General features: G+C 33.3%; 1 protein-coding gene across 8 annotated transcripts in view; it reads right to left on the bottom strand.

The window, feature by feature from the left end:
- The window catches only part of CNOT4 (CCR4-NOT transcription complex subunit 4), a 118810-nt gene that overhangs the window by 49332 nt on the left and 47385 nt on the right, over positions 1-22093 (bottom strand). For all 8 annotated transcript variants that reach the window (XM_079150187.1, XM_079150186.1, XM_079150190.1 and 5 more), the window contains 4 exons: positions 14665-14930; positions 7270-7467; positions 1080-1166; positions 236-337 (listed from right to left, as the gene is read on the bottom strand). In XM_079150187.1, coding sequence (XP_079006313.1) covers positions 236-337; positions 1080-1166; positions 7270-7467; positions 14665-14838 — 561 coding nt within the window. In that variant the 5' untranslated portion in view covers positions 14839-14930. The remainder of the gene's footprint in view (positions 1-235; positions 338-1079; positions 1167-7269; positions 7468-14664; positions 14931-22093) is intronic.

Raw genomic sequence — 22093 nt, 5'->3', positions numbered from 1 at the left:
AAGATTTTTGAAGATTATCCTGTAATAATGAATGTGTTTATTCCTACCTAAAAGGACCCCATGGAAGTCAGCAATGAACACATCAGCTATCAAAGGATGCTATCGGTACCTAAGAAGCAATCTTCAAATAAACTTTCATCAACTTTACTATGTATATGCTGGGCTCTCCTCTACTTACTATATCTTATTCTTCCCCCTTAAAAAGAAAGAAAAAAAATCCAGAGGATCATATTACCTTAAGTGTTCTGCCATCTACCACCACATTGTTGACACACTGTATAGCTCTGAGAGCATCTTCTGACCGGATATAGGTTACATAAGCACTGGCACTCGGACCCTAAAGGAAAAACATCCGAAGCCACTATTACTAATTTCAAACTGTTTTAAGAATATTTGAAAAAAAAAAAAAAAAAGAATATTCTCTTGCAACCTACCGAGGGAATTCTAAAAGTCTTTACTACTACTGTTGTTAATAATGACAATAACTAGCAGTAGCAATAGTACTACAAGTAATAGTTTTATTGAACCTTATACTAGCTTGTTTAAAAGCAATCATACTTGAGCTTTATCTGATTTTAAGATTAATAAAATATCTTTGGTTTGGCATTTATTTTCTTAAAACATCAACTGACAGGCTTGTCAAGGTTACAAAACAGTTTAAAATTTAGATTAAAAAAGTAATGTTTACAGACGCTATGTTATGTTTGACAGAAATTATGTTCTCTTGAAAATAAAAGCAATGTACAAGTGTATTATACCTGCTAATAGCAGTATAAAAAGATGCTCTATTAAACTGAAATATCTAAAAGTATTTAATTATAAGTCATTATCTAATTATCAGAGTACCTAATGATAAACTCACTCCCCAACTCCCCCCTTCACTCCATGACCAAAATTTCCATTTTACTATTTCCCTCTTAATGAGCACCAAAAATCCCCCACCCCAACAATAGAGGTCACTACACTGCTTACATATTTGACCCTCAAGTTTCTAATAACAGAAAGTAAATTCTTCTGAACAGCTCAGGGCAAGCCCAGACCATAGGGTGGAAAGGCAAAAAATCCCTATAATTAGTTACCTGTGAGCCTGCATATGATGTGCTATTATTGATGACAACTTTATGTATTTTACCAAACTTCCCAAAATATTCTGGTCGTTTTAAAACCTATAAAAGAAGAAGAAATAAGGTATAAACTATCCCTATTTTCATCAACTTTATCCTTATAATGGGGACATTCACCATACCTTGTCATTAAAAGGAAAATAGTATTTTTTTCTAATAAATATGATTATTTCCTAATTGTTATTTATATAGCTAACCGACAGAAAATCTAAAAGCCTAAAAGCTATTTTTTTTTTTTTTTGACCCACTGATAGAAACTGAGACTAAGTTTGGTATTATCTATTATGTTCTAATATCTACAATGATAATCTATGGGTTCTTTTACCTTCACAGTATTGTGAAACACAAAACAGATCAAGTATCTTAACTGACTGTCACTAACAGATGATCCTTACGAAATTATTCTCAATACAGTGATTGATATTATGTCTTAAGAACAGAGACAGAAACAAAGGACAAATATAAGACAGTCATTACTCATACATCTATATATTTAACATTAAGACATTGTTTTCAAAATTACACATTCTAAATACAGTGATAATACTGTGTCCTCTCAACTTTCCATGCTTTATGATTTATCACTGTGTAGTTTTCAATGTCCATCAATTTTACCATTTCTCAATTGTCTCACCATTCCCCACCCTACCCCCCAGTGCTTTTCCTGGTAAATTACATTTGGGGGAAAAAATTTATACTTTTTTTTTTTTGTCTATTACCTGGTTACTTCTTGGTGGCTATTGTCCCTCATCCTTACCTCCCTCCATTTTTTTTTTTGTAATTATCATATGCATTCTTTTACCTTCTACAAACTAAATTAACCTGGGCTAATTTGATCATTATGCAAATGACACAAAATCCTCTCCCATGATTTGTAACCCCTCAATATTAAATTTTGTTGTTTCCTAGAATTTACCTATGGATCTACCGTTGCTGCACTCTCTCCAAACGGCAATCGCTCTCCCACTGAAAATATTCTGTATGTACCGTTCAAGTGTGTGCAGAATACTTCTCTCTTTCCAATTGTATTTGATAATATTCTCACACACTTATAATTTAGATGACGTGTTCGACATCAGACAGAATCAAAACTTTGTAAAAACAGTCTATGGTTGTTGTCATTAATTCTTAAGTGTCTTCAAATTAATTAATCTCAACATATATCATTTTAGATACTCACTACAGCTTGTTGTGCTTGTTACTGTCAATTCTAATAGATTAAAAGGTCTTCAAGGGCTGGGCTCAGTGGTAGAGTGCTTGCCTCCCACACTGAGGCATTGGGTTTGATTCTCAGCACCACATAAAAATAAACAAAGAATCCTGTGTCCATCTACTACTAAAAAAATATTTAAAAAAAAACAAGAGTCTTCAATATTTTTTCACCCAAATCCCTTTGGAAATAGGATAGTAACTAATATAATGACCCCCAGGATGCTAATAATCAAATCTCAGGATTGAGAGGTAGGTCACTGGGAAACATTATTAGCATTCAATGCAGGAGTCAGGAGTATCTTACAAGACTTAAGCTAGCCTGCAAAACAGCCATCTTGTACAACTTGGGAATGTTCTCTAAGACATTCATACAGTTAAGAAGCCTATTCATAACTGACTCTAGAAACAAACTCTAATATATATAGTCTTTTCCCAGTTTTGACAAACACTGAATTTACAGATATTATGTAATTAAGGGAAGACTATGCATGTTGTTTGTGCAATTTTACTAAGAGTTGCTTCACAAAAATCACATTATTGGCATTTCATGGTACCTAAATTGCCAATGTATTTACCTTTAACAATCTATATTTATAGTTGTGACATTCCAGTGAGTCTACAAATAGGAGGCAAACATCTTACTACTTTATTGTTCAGTGTAACAGTAGTACTTCAAGAACTCAAATACACATACAAGTCCTCTGAGGAACTAGTTAAAGTGCACATTCAGATTCAGGAGAACTGAAGCAGAGCCTGAGTGTCTTCACAGTAAGCTCCCAGGTGATATTACAGCTACTGGCCCTGAGACCACACCTTGAGAAAGGTTCTAGAGTAGTGGTGCCCAAGGATTTATGTGTAAATTATGTATAATTTCTGATTACTTTCCTTTTATTTCTCCTTTACATATATATTTTTTCAAATTATATGGGGAGACATATTATCAAGAAGTCATTTTATGAAAGTAAAGTGGTATAATACATATCAGTTTTTTTTAAAGTAGGCAATGAATCTGATTAAGTTGAGGACCACTCAATTATAGAAATAGTTTCTGGCAAACATTTGGGTATAATAACCTTCACAACAACACAACAGTGGTATGTAATTACGCTGCAATGTCCACACTGCAGCTAGAATGCTATTTTCAAAGCACAAATTTAGCTGTGTCACTCTTATTAAAAACACTCCACAGCTTTCTTCTGCCTTTAGGATAAAGTGAAAATTCCTTTGCATGGTTAGAAAGCCCTTTATGACATTGTTACTTACCTCACCGAACTTATCTCGCACCATTGCTCTCTAATATTCCAGCCAAACAAATCAAACTGCAGATGGAAGTCTTTCTTATCCAGAAGATTTGTACAGTTCATGTGCCAGGAGCACTTTACCCCCAAAGACAGCAGAGGAGGATACACCTCCCGTGCAAGATCTGGTGCTATCCCTTGTGACTCCATAGCACACAGTATTTCTCATGCTATACTGATACTTTGTAAATAAGCAGGTACTATCTTGTTTATCGATATCTTAAATAGTGCCTGGCACATTACTTATTGAAATGTTTACTGAAAAACTGGTGTTAGCATTGAACAAACAGAATTAAACGGAATATAGCACTGGTGGACTTCCAAGTGATAGTAAATAACCAGTGGTTGATATAGAATAGGCTATCCAGGTAAGGAAAATTCAAAGAATTTTAACTTTCTAAATTAACTTGAACTCTCCGTATTCTGCCTGAACAACTAGCACGATAATATTCTACCAAATAAAGACAGGAAATGGAAAGTAGACAGAGCATGCTGTATACCAGCACATTATTTAGGTATTCAATGTCACACATTTACTTCACAGGGGGTCTCTTTTAGCACTAACTTAGAATATAAAAGGTTATGTGACAGAATTTTAGGTGCCCAATAGCATGTCTAATGACTAAAATGTCTTGCTATAATGTTCTTTGGAAACAGTCAAGAAAAACAAAAACTTGTTAATAAGAGGGAGGGTTGAGTGGATAAATGAATGAACAGATGAACAACAGACCAATAGTCAGTATAGAATACACTAGACCACAGGCAAATCACTTCTTTGCTTCAGCTTCTCATTTCTAAGATGAAATGGTTGTGTCTAAACAATCTTTTAATTCCTCAAACAAAATGTTCTCTGGGGCTACCACAAACACCTGGGATGCTACTGTCCCTAGCTAAGACTAGTTAAGACTTACTATCTCTTCAAGCCTACCTTAAATCATTCTTTTCTCAGGGAGTTGTTTTGTGAATCTCTATATTACTAAGTACCTTGCTGTGCACTTCCCTTTTTATAAGTGTTCAACGCATACATAAGCACTTAAATTCTATCCTTTCCCCTAGACTGCAGGCTTGTTAAGGGTAGAATTGGTGGGGCTTGCTATCTAATTTGTCCCCAATATCAAAGCACCCTAGCACATGGTATATATTCAAGAAATTAATTTGTAGAATTAATGAAGTAAATCTCTCCAAATCTAAAATTTTGGAAACTTAAAATTTTTTATCATTACCTCTAATCTAATCATTGACACTAATTACCATAGCTTCAAAGATTGGTTTTTTCTACTGATGACAGAAAGAAATTAATGAACATACTTTACAATCTTAGTTTTCTAATGTACAAAAATGATTTTCAAAATGAGCTTTATTCCTCACCTATTTTGTTAACCAGAATTGGTGAAATATCAAATTATTCAAAGATAAGTAAGCTATAGAGATCTTCTGTGACTTGAAAGCAACACTGACAATTTGAAATTTCTTTTGCGTTTTCTACTGAAGTCAACTTTAAGGTTTCCAAAAACTTATAAGAAAGTTATCCAGATAAATTAAGAGAATTTTAAAAGATATGAAGAATTAGTAGTATTTAATTTTTTTAAAAAAATCAGTTGTCTCTGGTCTTAGAAACAAATGGTTAAGAAAATGCACTATCTTCTCAATATGCAACATTGATTTTAAAAGTGTAAAACTAGTGATTTTTAAGGTGTATTTAGACTCTGATAAAGTGCTCTCTCATTAGTTTCCACCTAGCTTAATTTCCTTCTGTATAATAGTTCTTCAGATTAATCTGAAGTAAAAATAAAGAATCTCTATAAGAAAATAAAAACTTTTACAAATCAGACTCAAAAGAGATAGGAAACCCATAATCCAAGTATCATACTTGAGCTATGATTTAATTTCATCTATCTGTGTGTCTGTTCCATATGTCTCCAGTACTAGAATTGACCAGACCCAAGATCTATTAACAAAACCAGTACAAGAGCTCTCAAATCAAGATAAAAGTTCCATTAATTTTCTACAGTAGCAGTTTCAGAAAAATAGATTCTAATATGTAAGATCAGGAGGAGCAGATAAGAGGCAGAGGTGCCCTCCAGTAGGAAAAAAGGTAGAGCTGAGAAAGAAAAGGTTTAGTGCAAAGTTGTAGCCATGTTCAAGGAAATGGTTAAGGAAGAGGTGGGATTTTTGTTTGCCTAAGTGAGTAAGAAGAAAATAGAAGCTTAGGAAAATGAAGAATGAGTTGCTAAAAAGTTGAATCACTGGTCTACAATGAGCTCTCTTCTTAACATTTCTTATTAAAGAAGTCTTTGTCTGGTTGAGTTGTTGGCCCACTCCTCTGGCTCTGGAAAGAACCTGGTCTTCTGCATACTATGTAGCCCACTACTGTCAGGATCACTGGACCTCGGATGTAAGTAATTGAGTTGCCTCCATGTTTACTGACCATGATAAGATCTTTCTTAATGTCTCCCTTTCTCCTTTATTGAATTCCTTAATAGTCTCAACACATAATAAACTCATCATCAACAAATACTATTTTAAATTAATTTACGCATATGTGAGATTCCTTACAGTTCCTCTTTCTGGGGTGTTGTTCTTTGTTTTGTTTTGATTTGTGCAGGAGGAGGGGCGGGGAAGGGGAGCAGTTCTAGGGACTGAATCCAGAGCCTCATGTATGCTAAGAACAAGCTCTATCATTAAGTCACAATCCATTCCCTTTCTGAGGGCTTCAAGCCAAGTCCAAATATCCCTTCCTTCTTAAGCACATTTACTACAATTCTCCTTCTAATTGGTACCATGAAGAATATTACTTCAACCATTTCAAGGAATCCTTTTGGAAGAATCCCCAAATCCAGTCTCTCCTACTGAACACTGTGGCTGTCAATCAATTTGTAGTTGCCTTCCCAACAATCTAGCCAGTACCTCATAGTATATAAAAAATTAAAAATTAGAAGATGCATATCCATGGGCTGCAAATAAAATATAAACTCAATAATACTTCAATCAGGCTGGTGGCAGAAGGAAAGAAAAAGAGGTAGTAAACAAAAAAGTTAAAATTTACCCTGCCCCAAATGAATAACAAAGAACTTGGTCCTTTATTTCACTTAATCAAATTATCCTCCTTTTCCTAAAATTGTATTAGAATGAATAAATTCAGGAGATAGTGACATCATACTGTACAGTTCTAAAAAACTGACAATTACTATTTGGGTAGAATTTTAAAAAACAACAACAAAAAAAACCAGGTCATTAAGATCTCTGGTGGGTTCAAGTAACTGCATCTCCATTGTTAGTCCTTAACGCTGTTACAGAAAAGAGGAAAGAATCAGAGTATTCATGTCACATGTTAACATTAAGAGCAAAAATAGAATCACTATCTACTTGCAGACTAAAGGGAACTTCAGAAATCTAGTTCATCTCCTTAATTTTACAACCAAAGAAACTGAGACCAAGAAAGAGATAAGACATTTGTCTAAGATCATAACTGGTCACTGGTTCCTTTGCTATCACTAAAAAGTCATTTCTTATGTTCTCCAAGGTTTCATATTTTCAGAGGAATCCTACAGTTGAACAGGGTCAACTATTACTTCCAAACCAGCAAACACACAGAAAAAAATGTCAAGTTGACAAAGAAACAGAAGAGGACTTACCTCTGGGTCAGCTAGGCGCTGGGACAGACCTACAACAAAGACGAGGTTTTTTTGTACAACACGTACACTAGCCAAATGTTTGCGATTTTCTGATATTTTCTGTTTTCTCTCATTTTGTTTCTGTTTTTTCTCATTCTTTATCCTTTGCAGTTCTTCCTGGGAGAGTGGTTTATAAACTGCTGGATCTTCTGGATATGGCTTTAAGCATAAAACAGACAGACATTAGCATTAAATAAAAAACTGAATGAATAACCAGTGTCCAATTCTGGATGATAGGTATAAGGTTGTTGTAATTTCCCTTTTTTTATCTGCATAGATTACTTAAATCGTTTTTATTTAGTAAGTTAAATACCAAATAGAAGTCATTAAAATACATTTTGGAACTTAGCACAGAACACTTTTAGCATTAAAATGCCAAAGGTTCTAAGCAACCATCACCATCACTAACACCCAGTCTTGGTATTCCCCACAGTGCCTAGTGTACAGTTTATAGGAACCTTCTAAGGTGCTGTATAAGAGGCAAAGACTATACATTTTCTTACCTAAATATGGGATTTACATATAATAATCAACAAATACTTAATGAAAATCTACCACATGCTAAAAGATTAATAAAGTCATACACTTGTTCTTTAATACATTTTCAGTCTGAGAGTAAAAGACTGGCAAGCAATAATATCTAGATACTGACTCAGGCATCTGAATTCAGTTTTAACACTAGTCATGTAACAATGGGCAAGTTAAACTCTATGATTCAGTAAACTCACATGTAAAATGAAAATAATCTTAAAGGTTGATGTAAAGATAAAGTAACACTAAAAAAGCTATTCTTATTGTGCCTGGCACATAATAAACCCTCAATAAACTAGCAATTTCACTATTTTGTGTCTTTATCTTTTCCTTCTCTAAATTGTGGTATTATTTTCATTCCCATTGCTAATGTCAGGGCTACAGGAGTCCAAATACTGGAGTCAGAGTGCCTGGTTTTAAATCCTAGCTCACCCTACCTGAGATCATGTAACCTCTCTGCCTCATTCTTCTCATCTGTAAAACAGAAATCTCAGTACTGTAGCCAGAGGGTTTCCATAAGAGTTAGAAGAGAATATAATTATAAAGTGACTAAAATCATATCCTGCCCTTAGCATTCAAAGTTATTGATTACTATAATAGATACTGCTAATGATAAATGGAAGATGGTACATTAAATGCAATATTAAAAACTAGATATGAAGAGATTCTAAGAAACAGGAATCAGAATTGGTTGGAGAATTGTGCCTATCAGAATATGGGAATAGGGGACAAGAGAAATTGTGCCAACAAGAAAAAAAAAAGTGAGAAGAAAAAGAATGAAGATACTGTCCAGAAACCTAAAACCTTCCTAATGTCTTTAATACAAAGTTACTTTCATCTCTTCATATATAAGTAAATAACAAAAACCCCTCAAACTTGTGAACAGTAACCAGAATAATGATGACAGGGATTAAGAAAGTATGAGATTTCCCTTTATGTTCCTCAACTTCTGCTAGTATTATTATCTTGCGCTCTCTGACAACTTAATTCTTTGTCTTTTATGCCCATTTTTATGCCTACTTTCAAATTCAACTTGCTGCTTTTAGAGACAATCGTATACTTTTATACTTTACCATATCATCAAAAAACTATATACCTGATAAAAGATGTTGGCACCTATGCCATTTAACTCCCACATCACAAAATCTGAACCTGTTAGCTAATTGGTTCTATTTGGCATGTTTCAACTCGTGAGTAGGAGGCAACAAAACAGGTGGCTCAGTGACCTAACTTTTGCACGATCCTCAGGACTCCAGGATCAAATATGAAGTCACACAGAATGGATCCTTTTAAAAGTTCAATAAATATTTGCAAAATAAACACTAAACTACTAACTAAAATTAGAAATTTAGCATCATGAATTTTCTTTAAAAAGTACATTTTTGGATGAAAATTAATTTACTTCTTGCATTTTAATTTAAGGGCCCAAATGGTTAAGATCTATTAAAGAAAGTTCAATTCCTCAATCAACCACACAGTCTTTCTCAACTTTTCTGTACCTGTATTATCTCCTTCCAATTTTATTTACCTGACCAGATGATTTTAATCCCTTGAAGATATTTGGAACTGCGAAGACACAAGTATAAGACTTATATAACAAGTACCAAAAAAAGCACAAAAATCAATCACATATAACCAATTAAAATATTTTTATAAGCTCATTCTAATTTTTTTGTTTACACATAGAAAAGCTGTTTTCTACCTCAAAATGAAAGTTCTAGATGCTAGTGAAAAGCAACAGCTTTCAAATGAACTCAACAGTAAACCCTCCAAAAGGAATCATCCCCAAATCTTGAAAGAGAAAACAGCTTTATGTGTACATGAAAAATTTATATAGGAAGATATTTTAATTGGTTTATATATGATTGATTTTTATACTTTTTTGTAATTGTTATGAAAGTTCTTTTTTTGGTTATAAAAGTTTTATACATGTGTTTTTACAGTTCTGAATACCTTTGGGGATTAAAATAAAAAATGGTGATGAATGGATCAAACATATGGGTTGCTTCTAGTTTTAAAGTGGGGTCCATGCATTGTGTTTTACAGGACCATGATAAGAAAAGTAAAATATTAAGAATAAGTATTTAAAAACTACTGCCATCACATTCACACACATAATCAGTCAGACTCTTCTTTGTAGAATAAAATATTTATCAATGTGGTACATTGTATAACAGAAGCAGATTATGCATGTATAAGGAGACCCTTTATCAGTCCTCAACAGATTGGAGGAAAGAAAGAAAACAAAACTTCGGTTCTTGATCAGAGTGTGTGAAAAGCACTGATGCAACTTTTCTGGGACTCAGATTCTTCTGAAAACATGGAATTTGACAAACACTCTAAGGTTTCTTCCTTGTTTTGCATCCTACTAACACTGTAAAATCCTGATTAACATGAAGCACTGCAGTATAAAAGCAAAAAAAACCAAAAAGTGACGGAAAGTAACAAGTAAGAAAAATTAGGCAGCAATACCAATTCTTGCCAAGCATATTACTGCTGCATCACTATGGTGAATATATAATCTTGGGATACACTGTCTTTTTCCTTTGCCATTTCCATTTTTTTAAAAATATACTTCTATTAGGCTTCCAAGTCAATTTTGTTGAAACATAACTGCTACATAATGTGAAAGATACCAAGAGAATAAGATAAATTATTTTACCATAATTTACCCTTCAAATTAAGGAAAGTTATAAATACTAGCTTTTTAATTTTAACATCTGTGAAGTTATGTATCACTATTGTTCAAAGGAAATAAATATAAATTTTTCTGGAAAATAAAAGATATGCTGATTAATACAGACACAAATGACAAATACACAAAGGCTTATTATTTCTGACTTGTCCAAGAATTTCATTAAAGGTTGAAAAAGCATGCATTCCATGACAGTTCCTCTATACACACACTACCTAAATCAGGAAAATAAAAAACTGACAGTGAAATGAAGAAGGGGGGGGTAGACTATGAAGGAATAATTAGAGTAACTGTAGAGAGTAAGCCCCATAAAACTAGTTATACAAGTATTTCAAAGATGAACATAAATAAAGAGACATATGTTAAATGCTTTGACTGAATCACATATTAAATTTCTAGGAATATAGCATCACAAGAATTGTTTAAAAAAAGAATAAATATTTGGCACATGTCAAAAAAAAAGTTACTATTGTGTGTTATGTATCCAACTAATGCTAAATGCTGCCTGTGGCAAAGCATTTAGACACAACACTATTTTTACGAATGTTAATTTGGCATATAAATAAATTGCCAAATTACTAATTAACATGGTCTACTGTAATTATTTAATTTCTTCCATATGTGTTATTATGTTCTCACTTTGATTCCAAATGCTGTTTACTTGCAACTTTCCTTTTATTTTTATTAAACTTGCCAAGAATTTGATTATTTTATTGGTCTTTTTAGACAATCAGCTCTTTTACTGAACTCTTTTTTCTTCCCATTTCACTAAATTCTGCTTACTCCCCTGCCTTCCACTGTACCAGAGCATTTTTTTCTCTTCTGATTTCATAAGCTGAAAATAAGTTTACTTTTTGTTCTGTTTTTCTAATACACTTACATGTTTAAGTTTACTTTTTGTTCTGTTTTTCTTTTTTTTCTTTTTTTTTTATTGTAAACAAATGGGATACATGTTGTTTGTCTGTTTGTACATGGGTTAAAGGCATACCATTTGTATAATCATAAATTTACATATGGTAATGTTGTTTGATTCATTCTATTATTTTTTCCCTTCCCCCCCTACCCCTCCCACCCTTCTTTTCCCTCTAAACAGTCCTTTCTTCCTCCATTCTTGTGCCCCTCCCTAACTCTAACCCTAACCCTAACCCTAACCCTAACACTAACTCCCCCCACCCTCCCCCTTATGTGTCATCATCCACTTATCAGCGAGATCATTCGTCCTTTAGTTTTTTGAGATTGGCTTATTTCACTTAGCATGATGGTCTCCAATTTCATCCATTTGCCTGCAAATGCCATAATTTTATCGTTCTTTATGGCAGAGTAATATTTCATTGTATATATATACACACCACAGTTTCTTTATCCACTCATCAATTGAAGGACATCTACTGTTTTTCTAATACACTTACATGTTTAACTTTCTTCTACATACCATTTTGGCCTCACTCTAGATACTGTTGGTGTCATTTTACAATTACTGATTCAAAATAATTCATAATTTTCATTTTGATCTCTCTAAATCAAGAGTTATAGAGGACCATAATTTTTATTTCACAGGTGGATAACAAAGATCAGAATCTGAAACAATTCTGATTCTTGGTCTTTTACATGTGACCTACTTTTTTTCTGCTCTGCAAATTCATAGAACTTCTGTTACCTTCAGTATTCTGATATTTCAAAATAAAAGTTAGTGCTAGGCACTTGAAAGGCCTGTTCAATCAGAAGACATGTCTTTTGTTTCTGGGAAATATTCTTCCACCACATATTTGATATCACTATGGTCTCTTAGGGTACTTAACTATTTGGTATTTGACCTCTGATCCTCGAATATGCTTTTTCTCAAATATTCCATATCTCTTGTTTTTATGCTTTCTCAAAGATTTTCTTGACCTCATCTCCCAATGCTTTCATTAAGTTATTTCTGCTACTATATTTTAATTCTCAATAACTATGGTTATTGTTTATTGAATGTTCTTTTTTATACCATCTTGTTTCATGAACACAATACCTTTTATTATTTCTTAGATGAAAACAGTAACACTTCTGTTGAAGTTCACATTTCCTTGTCTAGGCTCTGGTTTTCATGTGACTGAATATTACATGATGTCACTGCACCACCTATGTTTCCACATCTCCTGTTTCCACCAGGTATTTTTCTTAGAAATGCTGCACTAAGTGCACAAAGGCAGTCAAGCTGTGGATATAACTCAGTGGTAGAGCATGTGCTTAGCATGCACAAGGACCTGGGTTTGATCCCCAGTATCATGAGAAAAAAAAAAATTAAAAAGTCAGGGGATGTGATGAGATAAAAAGGCAGTCTAAAAATGACCAAGTAGTCTGTTTAGCAGTTATGACAAAGAGCAACACTAAGCTTTCTTGGCTCTTGCTTTTCAAAGCTCTTAAACCTCCCTGTAGAAGGGCAGGTTTTCTCTTGTGAGCCAAAACCAGAGCTCACTTCAACCAATTCCCCACTTAAAGCTCCAAGTTACTCACTATCTCGATAGGCTACCTTACAGGCGGCCTCTGTAGGCCTTCTTCCTACAGAGTTGGGTTACATGTAAACTGCAGCCTCATTGCCCTCTTCAGGCCTCTAGCAACATTTGTGATTTTCCTCTTGGCAAACATAGCCAGTGGGGCTGGTCTCCAGAGACTAAAGACTAACTGGTCCCTGACAAACACATTCAGCTCATGGGCCCACTGATGAGCTTCTCCGAATCTATTAAGAGGATAATACTTTGTGAAGTCAATCAAATTTACACTGCTTAGAGCCCTGAGTGATTCTGCGAGTCACTCTTTTCAATAAAATAGTTCAATATGACTGTTGTCTTTTGAATGACTGAGCACTTATTTCAAAAACAGGAGTAAATACTTAAAATTCATAAAAATGTATATATTTTTTGACTGAAGTAAATTCTAAAGTTTTAATTTACCTTTGTATGCACATTTCTTAGCGTATATTAACTGTAAAATATTACGTATTTTATATAAATACATGCTATAGGTATATATTTTATATTATATGTACAATAGTTATATGTATATAACTATATAACTATATGAACTGTATTAACACCTAAATAGATCTTTTATTTGTGATATAAATCATGTGTTCATTAGATTTTTAAAAATACATAAAAGTGGATTATGCATCACTTTCTGACATTTCTTATAAATCCTCAGGTAAAAAAGGTCAGAAGTATTTTATTTCTAAATTTTAGATATGCAAAGTATGTTTTGGTTTTTTCAAAATTTGGAAGTAATGAACACAAAAGTTCTTTGAAATAAGATAATTAGAAAACAAAGTTTAAATCATACAATATGAAAGTGAAGACAAATTTCATAATAACCTAACAGATATCTGAATCCCTAAGGTCACAAATAAATCTTTTAAATAGAAATGTAAAAGACCTACCTACCCTCATAGTTCATTTATTACACTGGAGCTGTGTTGCAGTTGTTAATCAAAATAATGAAATCCACGGAACATTAAAAAAAAAAAAAATCACACATTTTTAGATTTAGAAGGGGCTTTCAATAACACAGTATTTCAGAAAAAAAGACTTTATATTCAAATGTGTATCTGAATTCCAAAACCACTACTCAGTAGTTGGTGACTCTGGACAAGTATAAAATAGGAACTGCAATATCAGCCTAGAATTGTAGCAAGGGCTTAACAAATAAGCAGTTTTTGACTTCTGAACCATGATTTCTCTGTCATTTTAACCTCTTTCAATAAAAATCTTAACTTCTCACCTATTCTGTACTAGAAATGAACTCCCCAACAAAATACAGAGTAAGTTTTTCCAATTTAACATCATCCTATGCAAATTCATTTCTCTATTCCTAATCTCTTAATAGCAAGCCCCACTGACTGTCCATCTCCTCAATTAGAGAGGTTATTTAACTTCACAAAGGTCACACAGCTAGTTAACAACAAAGTCAAAGCTTGACTCTGACTCCTAGGGCAGTGTTCTTTCCACCTCAATATGTCTTAAAGATATAATGCTACGTATAATCTCACCTGAGGTTTGTATTGTTTTAAAACCAATCACTCATATTCATGAGGGTAAAAAACTATACAATTAAAACTGTACAGTTAAATAACTATAAGGTTATTTTGAAGTATATACCTTTCTACATGCAGGACAAAGTCCATTTTCATCAGTGCGAATTCGATGCCAACAAAATCGGCAAATCTGGTAGCCACAGGTGCAAGGGAAAAAGTTGATATCATCTATCTCCAAGGGCTCCATGCAAAGAGGGCATTCCACAGGGTCTTCCTTAGCATCAGGACTTCGAGACATCTTCACGTTTATTAAACAGCAGCAAAAGTTTATAATAATTTAAGGGAGAAGGAAGTTCAGCACTGAGAGCTAAAATGTAGAACTTTGAAGACCTGCATAAGAAACAAAAAAGACTGTTTACTATTGGAAAAAACCTGGCACGCCCAATAATCAAGAATCACATCGAAAATTTTAGAAAAAACTAGGTGTGGCATGCCTGTAATCCCAGCAACTTGAGAACATGATGAAGGAGGACCACAAATTCCAGGCCAGCCTGGGCAACATTAGCAAGATCCTGTCTCAAAATAAAAAATACAAAGGGCCAGAAATGTGGCTTACTTGTGAAGCACCCCTAGGTTCAATTCTTGTACTGCCAAAAAAAAGGTGGGGGAGTGTGGAATGGGGAAGAGGGAGAGAATATTAACTTCAGCTCTAATCTTAAGATTTATGAAAAATTTTGCATATTAATACAAAAGACCTGACAATAATTTTTTGCATTCAACAGAAATATAAAAACTTCCTTTCTTTAGAAAAAACATTTAGTAATAACTTATAGAAGTATTTATTTTACTAATTATTTTATGAAAATAAAATAAAGAAGCATCTTCCTCTTTAAAAACACTCTGAATATATCAACTTTGACCTAAAAGCTAGTAAAACTGCCACATTATCTAAAGGAGTATGATAGCATGCTAAAAATATGTCACAATTTACAAGAAACCAAATGGAAAAGATAAATTTCAATCATCTAGCGTTACATGTTAATATGAAGCTTTTGCCACAGAAAACTTAGGCGAGAGCTGAACACTCTCACAGGAGAATTACAAGTGATTTGATTATGATAAATGAAAAGATGATCAACTTCTTTATTTAGTCAACAAAAAAACAGCTTTTATTTGTCCTATTAGTCTGTCAAAGAAGTTAGTTCCCCTACTTCAAAAGTAGAGATTATCACTAATCCAGTCCCATTTTGATGGGAGGAAATAAAAATCTATTACCTTGCTTAAGTTACACAGCTATTAAGTAGTGCTGCCTGGATTCTTTTCAGGAAGTCTATGCCTCACAATATGTTTTAATCCACTCCCTTATATCAACTAAGAAGATTTTCTACATAAATGTACACATGTACCAAGCAGTTTGGTATGTTCATAAGATAGAAAACTACAAACAACATACCATACATCAATAGGGGAATCATTAAGTAAATTAAGAAAAGTCGCAGGGTACGGTGGCGCATGCCTGTAATCCTATCAGTTCAGGATGCTGAGGCAAGAGGATCACTAGTTCAAAGCCAGTATCAGCAACAGCAAGGTGCTAAGCAACTGAGTGAGACCCTGTCTCTAAATAAAATACAAAATAGGGTTGGGGATGTGGCTCACTGGTTGAGTGTCCCTGAGTTCAGTCCCTGCCCCACCTCCCCAAATTAAGCCATAAGAAAGATATGTGTTGACTCAGAAATATGTCTATAGTTATGCATTTAAAAAAAGCAAGATAGACACTAACATTTATATGTGTGTGTGTGTGTGTGTGTGTGTGTGTGTGTATTTACTTCTGTATAGATCTAGAAACCATATAGAGAGAGAAGTGTGGATACAAATATTTGCTTCATTAAAAAAAACACAGAAGTTTGGACATCACAATGTTATCAAATCAGAAAAAAAAAGCAATAAGTAGGTGATTTTTTTTTTTAGAAAAATCAATATTATCTCAATTGTTGGAAAAAAATGCTATTTTCATAAATCATGTGGCCAAACTTAAAAAAAAGAGAAACGTTTTTCATTTCCCTTAAGAAACTTTTGACTTTTGTAATAATTAGGAAAAAATACAATGAAATGGTATCTTCCTGTGACTCTATAATTATTTCAATAAAAGTGTTTAAAAAGAAATACATTGAACATGTATTGGTAAACAGTTTAGCACTCCTGAGCTACAGATTTGGATTTGCCACTATCAGATATCTTCATGTATAAAAGTAAGGTGTACAGCTGTTTTCTAATGAATCCCCCAATCTGGCCATTCAAAAACTGTACCTGTAGAAAATACAGGCTTAAATACAGGTTCTACCAACAGGAAATTAAACTGAAATAATAAAGAAATGCTGACTATACTTTTAATACCTTTGCCTATAATTCAGCTTTTGCTTAACTGCAGCTTATTTGAGTTTTAGTAAAAGAATCTATGGAATGATGGGAAGGAAACAATATACTGGAACTGAAAATCTTTCTAGAAAGTATATGAGTATAAATAAAAGATGACACATTGAAGTTTTGGCTTTTTAATTGCTTCTATTTGCTTTTTAATTTTAAAAAAGTTTGCAAGACTATGTATCTTCCCATTTAGAGGGAAGGAAAGGGATAAAGAAGCAAGAAATATACCTAATATACAAAAGCAGGTACATCTGCATACTTCTAGCACCATGGAGAGATGCCACACAGCAGGTTACCAAATGTAAACCTGAGTGGTAAAATGTAGGAAGACAGTCTGATATGGAACAACACTGAAATGTAAAGAAAAAAAGATGACTTTGTTTCATCTAGCTATGATCAAGTAGCTATGATCTTGGATAAGATCAAAAGCTCTAGGACTTTAATTTCTCAAAATGTGAACAGACACAAACTTTTAAGGAATTTCAGGTATAGAGAAAGTGTCAAATGCAATCCCTCTGAACTAAATTTTTAATATAATCTTTGAGATAAACTCTCCTCTTAATACTCTGGCTCACATTTTCATTTAGAGAAGAATAATTTTTTATATGCTAGTCTACTAATATCAAAATGAATGTAAAACACAGTAAGTTGAAACAAGATACAAAGTAAAAGATATGTATTTTATTTATGAAAAAGAAAAGTAAAGCTAATGACTTCCTGGATTGGTACAGGGGTGCTTAGGATAGAAATGATCAGTTTTTGATTCAGCAATTAATTCTATAGAAAAAAAATATTTGTTTTCTTATTATCTAATCCTCACAGTGAGTTGATGAGAACATATACCCAAAAGACATAACTGAGGCTAAAGTTTTAAAGTTAGAGCTAAAAAATAAGACTGCCAACTTCAAAACCCATGCCCTTTCCAAGACAGAAGTTGTGACTACTTAAGTTGTAGCTCCAATAAACTTAGGTGTAGAAGTGAAAATGCCCCTAAAAAAAAAAATGACAAGCCTTTCCCCAAAACTATATTCCACAGCAAGTTTTTACCTGAGTTGTTGTTCTCTATATCACTGTACAACTTGTGGTAACAACTCATTTAAATTCTGACATAAATAATAATGTTCCTGCCCAAAAATCTCAGCTACCATAAGGTAACTGCATAAAACTAAAACTACATATACAAAAATTAGGCTTGAAAATTCCTCACCACTTATATAGTGCTATATACATGGTTATATGTTTAGGACTCTTTTAAAAATTATATATATATATATATATATTTATTTATTTATTTAGAAGGTAAAGTAGTATAGCCACTGTGGAAACTAATTTGGAAGTTAATCAAAAAGTTAAACATAGAACTAGCATATATTCCAGTAATTCAACTTCTAGTTATATACCCAAAGAACTGAAAGCAAGAATTTGAACTACTACTTATAGACTGATGTTCACAGAAACATTCACAATAGCCAAAGGGTGGGAATAATTCAAGAGTCCATTAACAACTAGGTAAACAAAACAAGGTATACCTATACAATGGATTATTAAGCTATAAAAGGAATCAGATTCTGATACATGCTGAGTGAACTCTGAAAACATTATACTTAGTAAAATAAGTCAGTCACAAAAAAGACAAGTATTTTATGAATTTACTTGTATGTGGTATCAAGAAAAGGCAAATTTACAGAGACATTTTGAGTGGGGGTTACAGGGGAATAGAAAGCTTAATGATTTAATGGGTTCAGAATTTCTGCTTGAGAGAACAAAAAACTTCTGGAAACAGACAATAGTAATGGTTACACAATGTTGTGAATATACTTAATGTCACTAAACTGTATACTAAAAAATGGTTAATTAAAATGGTTATGTTACATATTTTATCATAGTAAAAAAATCACAAAAGTAGATATACCATGTATACCCTTAAATAAAGAATATAATAAAGAATACAACTGCAAAAATTGTATTTGATTGTCATATTCAAATTAATTAATCCTTTAATTTTCTGCCAATCTAACAGCTGAATTTCTAATAAGATAAATGTATGTGTGATGCAACTTCACTGACAGTTGCTCTGAAATTACACTGCTAACTACACTATATGTATTCTGTAATTATACATAATTAAAAGCTATTTACAAACATAAACATATATATACTATTATCTAGAATAGAATCTTTAAAATTCTCACAAGAAACCATATACATAGACTATAAGTTATAAATTTTTTCCAAGATCTCTAATATGATTACAATACCACATACCTTATATTTTATTTAACCAGTGTTTTTGTAACTATGAAAACTGTTGTTCACTTCATTGTCTATTTTCAATGGAATAGAACCAAAAAGATACTGGTACATCCCATTTATTATGGTAAAACAAGCAAATACAATAAGGCCGCTAGTAATTATTAAGCACTCACATATTCCACAAAAGAGCTAAAAAAAAGGAATGAATTTTTATATCAGTTATATAACTGACAACACTCTTCAAAAATAAAGACTAGCACTAAGCTGTCCACTGCTTCTGTATTAGACATATTTCACAAAGTATGTTATCATATGAATTATACAAAGACACAAAACAGACTCACGATAGCTATAGATAGTTTGATAAACAAAAAAGGAAAGCAACTAAGTATGAGAATAACACCTATTACCCCTTTTAAATTTGTACTAAAGTCCCAATATTCATGTGGGTGTGCATATGTGTTTGTGTTTCTGCGTAGGTGTATGTACACATGAAACAGAACTCAGGATTATCTGTAATACCTTTAGGAGGTCTGGAAATCTTAGTGTTTTAGAAAAATATCTACCTAAGAACTTAAAAGTCTGTCTCTTGAAAGGTTAAATTGTGTTAACAGAAAAATTAACCATGTGGGGCTGCTTCCTACCTCTCCTCCACTTTGCTAAATATTGAGTAAAACATTTATATTTTATTTTTCTAAGATATAAATCTTATAAAGAAGCATACAAGTCATCTCACATAATATAACATGTCCCCAGAGATGGGTCTAATCTCTTACCAAAAGTACTGACTCCATTTGCAAAACTGTGAAGTTCAGGCCTGAAGGCAATCTCAAGCCCAAGAAGAATGAAGTGAAAGGTAATTTGGGAAGAGATCTAAAGTACAGGTTAAACTGCAGGGCAGCTCGTTTGCAAATGAAATCCAGGGAATAAAAGAACCAGGATGAGCTCTCCTAGGGTCTGAACAAATTTCAAGAACTGACCCCAAGTTCTGTCTGAGACTTATTTTATGTCCCAGGGTGCTGACAAAGACAACAAAGCAGTCAGCCAGAAACAAATGGAGCTTAAAACCTGGTTGGTTAGGGAACCAACACTGACATTTCAGGGTATATGTGGGCAAACCCAAGTCTGTTCCCTCAAGAAGTAACACTGCAAGAAGCTTAATACTGCATGCAATGGTCTATCTAGTCAGTAAACAAATAAGCAAATAACAATGAACTCTTGAAGGGGATGATGGGAGTTAGGAGACCAGTACCCAGAACTGCTACAGTATAACTACTCAGCTTCCAAAAAAACAAAACAAAAACAAAAACAAAAAACAACAACAACAAAAAGCTAAGCAAAGAAATAGGAAAGCACAACCCAGGTACCAGGAAAAAAATGCAGGCAAAAAATACTGCCTGCAAGAGCAAGTGGATGATACACTTAACAGACAATGGTATTAAAAGAGTCAAACATGTTAAAACTAACAGAGTCAGGCCATGTCTATTATCCTAGTAGCTCAGGAGGCTAAGGCAGGAGGGCTGCAAGTTTAAAGTTAGTGTCAGCAACTTGGCAAGGCCCTAACCAACTTAGTGAGACCCTGTCTCTAAATAAAATAAAAAGGGCTGGGGATGTGGGTCAGTGGTTAAGTGCCCCTGGGTTCAATCCCTGATACCAAATAAATAAATAAATAAATAAATAAATAAATAACTCTAAATGAAGCCATAATCAAAGAAGAAAGGTATGGTTACAGTGGCACATAAAAAAAAAAAAAAAAAATCACTAAAGAGACACACTATGGAACAGAACCAAACTGGCACAGTGGTGCATGTCTGTAATCTCAGCTACTCAGGAGGCTGAGGCAGGACTATCACTTGAGCTGAGGTCAGTCTGGGCAATATATGAAGACCCCCAACTCTTGAAGGAGAAAAAAGAAAAGAATAGAAATTCTGGAGTTGGAAAGCACAATGACTGAAAAAAATTCACTACAGGAGTTCAAAATGTCATCTGAAATAGCAGAAGAAAGAACTGGCAAACCTGAACTCTCCAAAATAAAGCAGAAAAATTTTATTTTTTTAAAACACAGACTCTCACATCAACAAACACATAATGGGGGTACTAGAAGGACAGGGGAAAGAAAAAAAGGATAAGAAAAAATATTTGAAGAAATAATGACTGAAAATAAAAGGCCATAGCTATACAACACATAGATGAATCCCACAAACAATTTTGAGCAAAATCAGCAAGGTACATAAAGAATGTGAATGTTGGTCACATAAATAGCAAGAGAAAAAGAAGGCTGTATTCTAGGGATGCACGTAAGGTGATAAAAGTCAGAATAGTGATAATCTCTGAAAAAAAGAGAAAGGGTTAGAAATGGCAATGCGTATTGGGCAGGGGGATGTTCTGAGGTACTTTAAATATTCTACTTTAGATGCACGAAGAGGTTAGCTAGAGGTTTGCTTTATAATCAAGGTGTATACATTTTATAGGTACATATCTCTTATGTGACTTTGGATGTATATTTGTTACTTTATCAAAGTTCTAAATAATAAGGTAGCAGCTAAAAATTTCCCAGAACTGGCTAAAAGGAACCTCAGACCCATTGCAAGATCAACAAACCCAGACAAAGAATAGTAAAACTGCAGAACACTGAAGGCAATAAATATCTTAAGAGCAAACAGCCATAAAGAAGGGATCCTTTACCCAGAGGAGTGAGAATTAGAATATCAGGAGTCTTCTTGACAGCAGCAACTGAAGTCAGTAAGCAGTATCCTTAACATATTGAGAGAAAAATCACTGTCAACTTAAAACTAGGCTCCTAGGAAACAATAACCCTAAAGATAGAATAAATCATAAATGTCATTTTTTAAATAATGGAGATTTTGACATGTGCT

The sequence above is a fragment of the Sciurus vulgaris genome, assembly GCF_902686455.1.
Source record: "Sciurus vulgaris genome assembly, chromosome: 8".
In the NCBI taxonomy this organism is placed as follows: domain Eukaryota; kingdom Metazoa; phylum Chordata; class Mammalia; order Rodentia; family Sciuridae; genus Sciurus; species Sciurus vulgaris.
The sequence above is the reverse complement of the archived record's forward strand: the minus strand, read 5'-3'. Positions and strand labels throughout refer to the sequence as shown.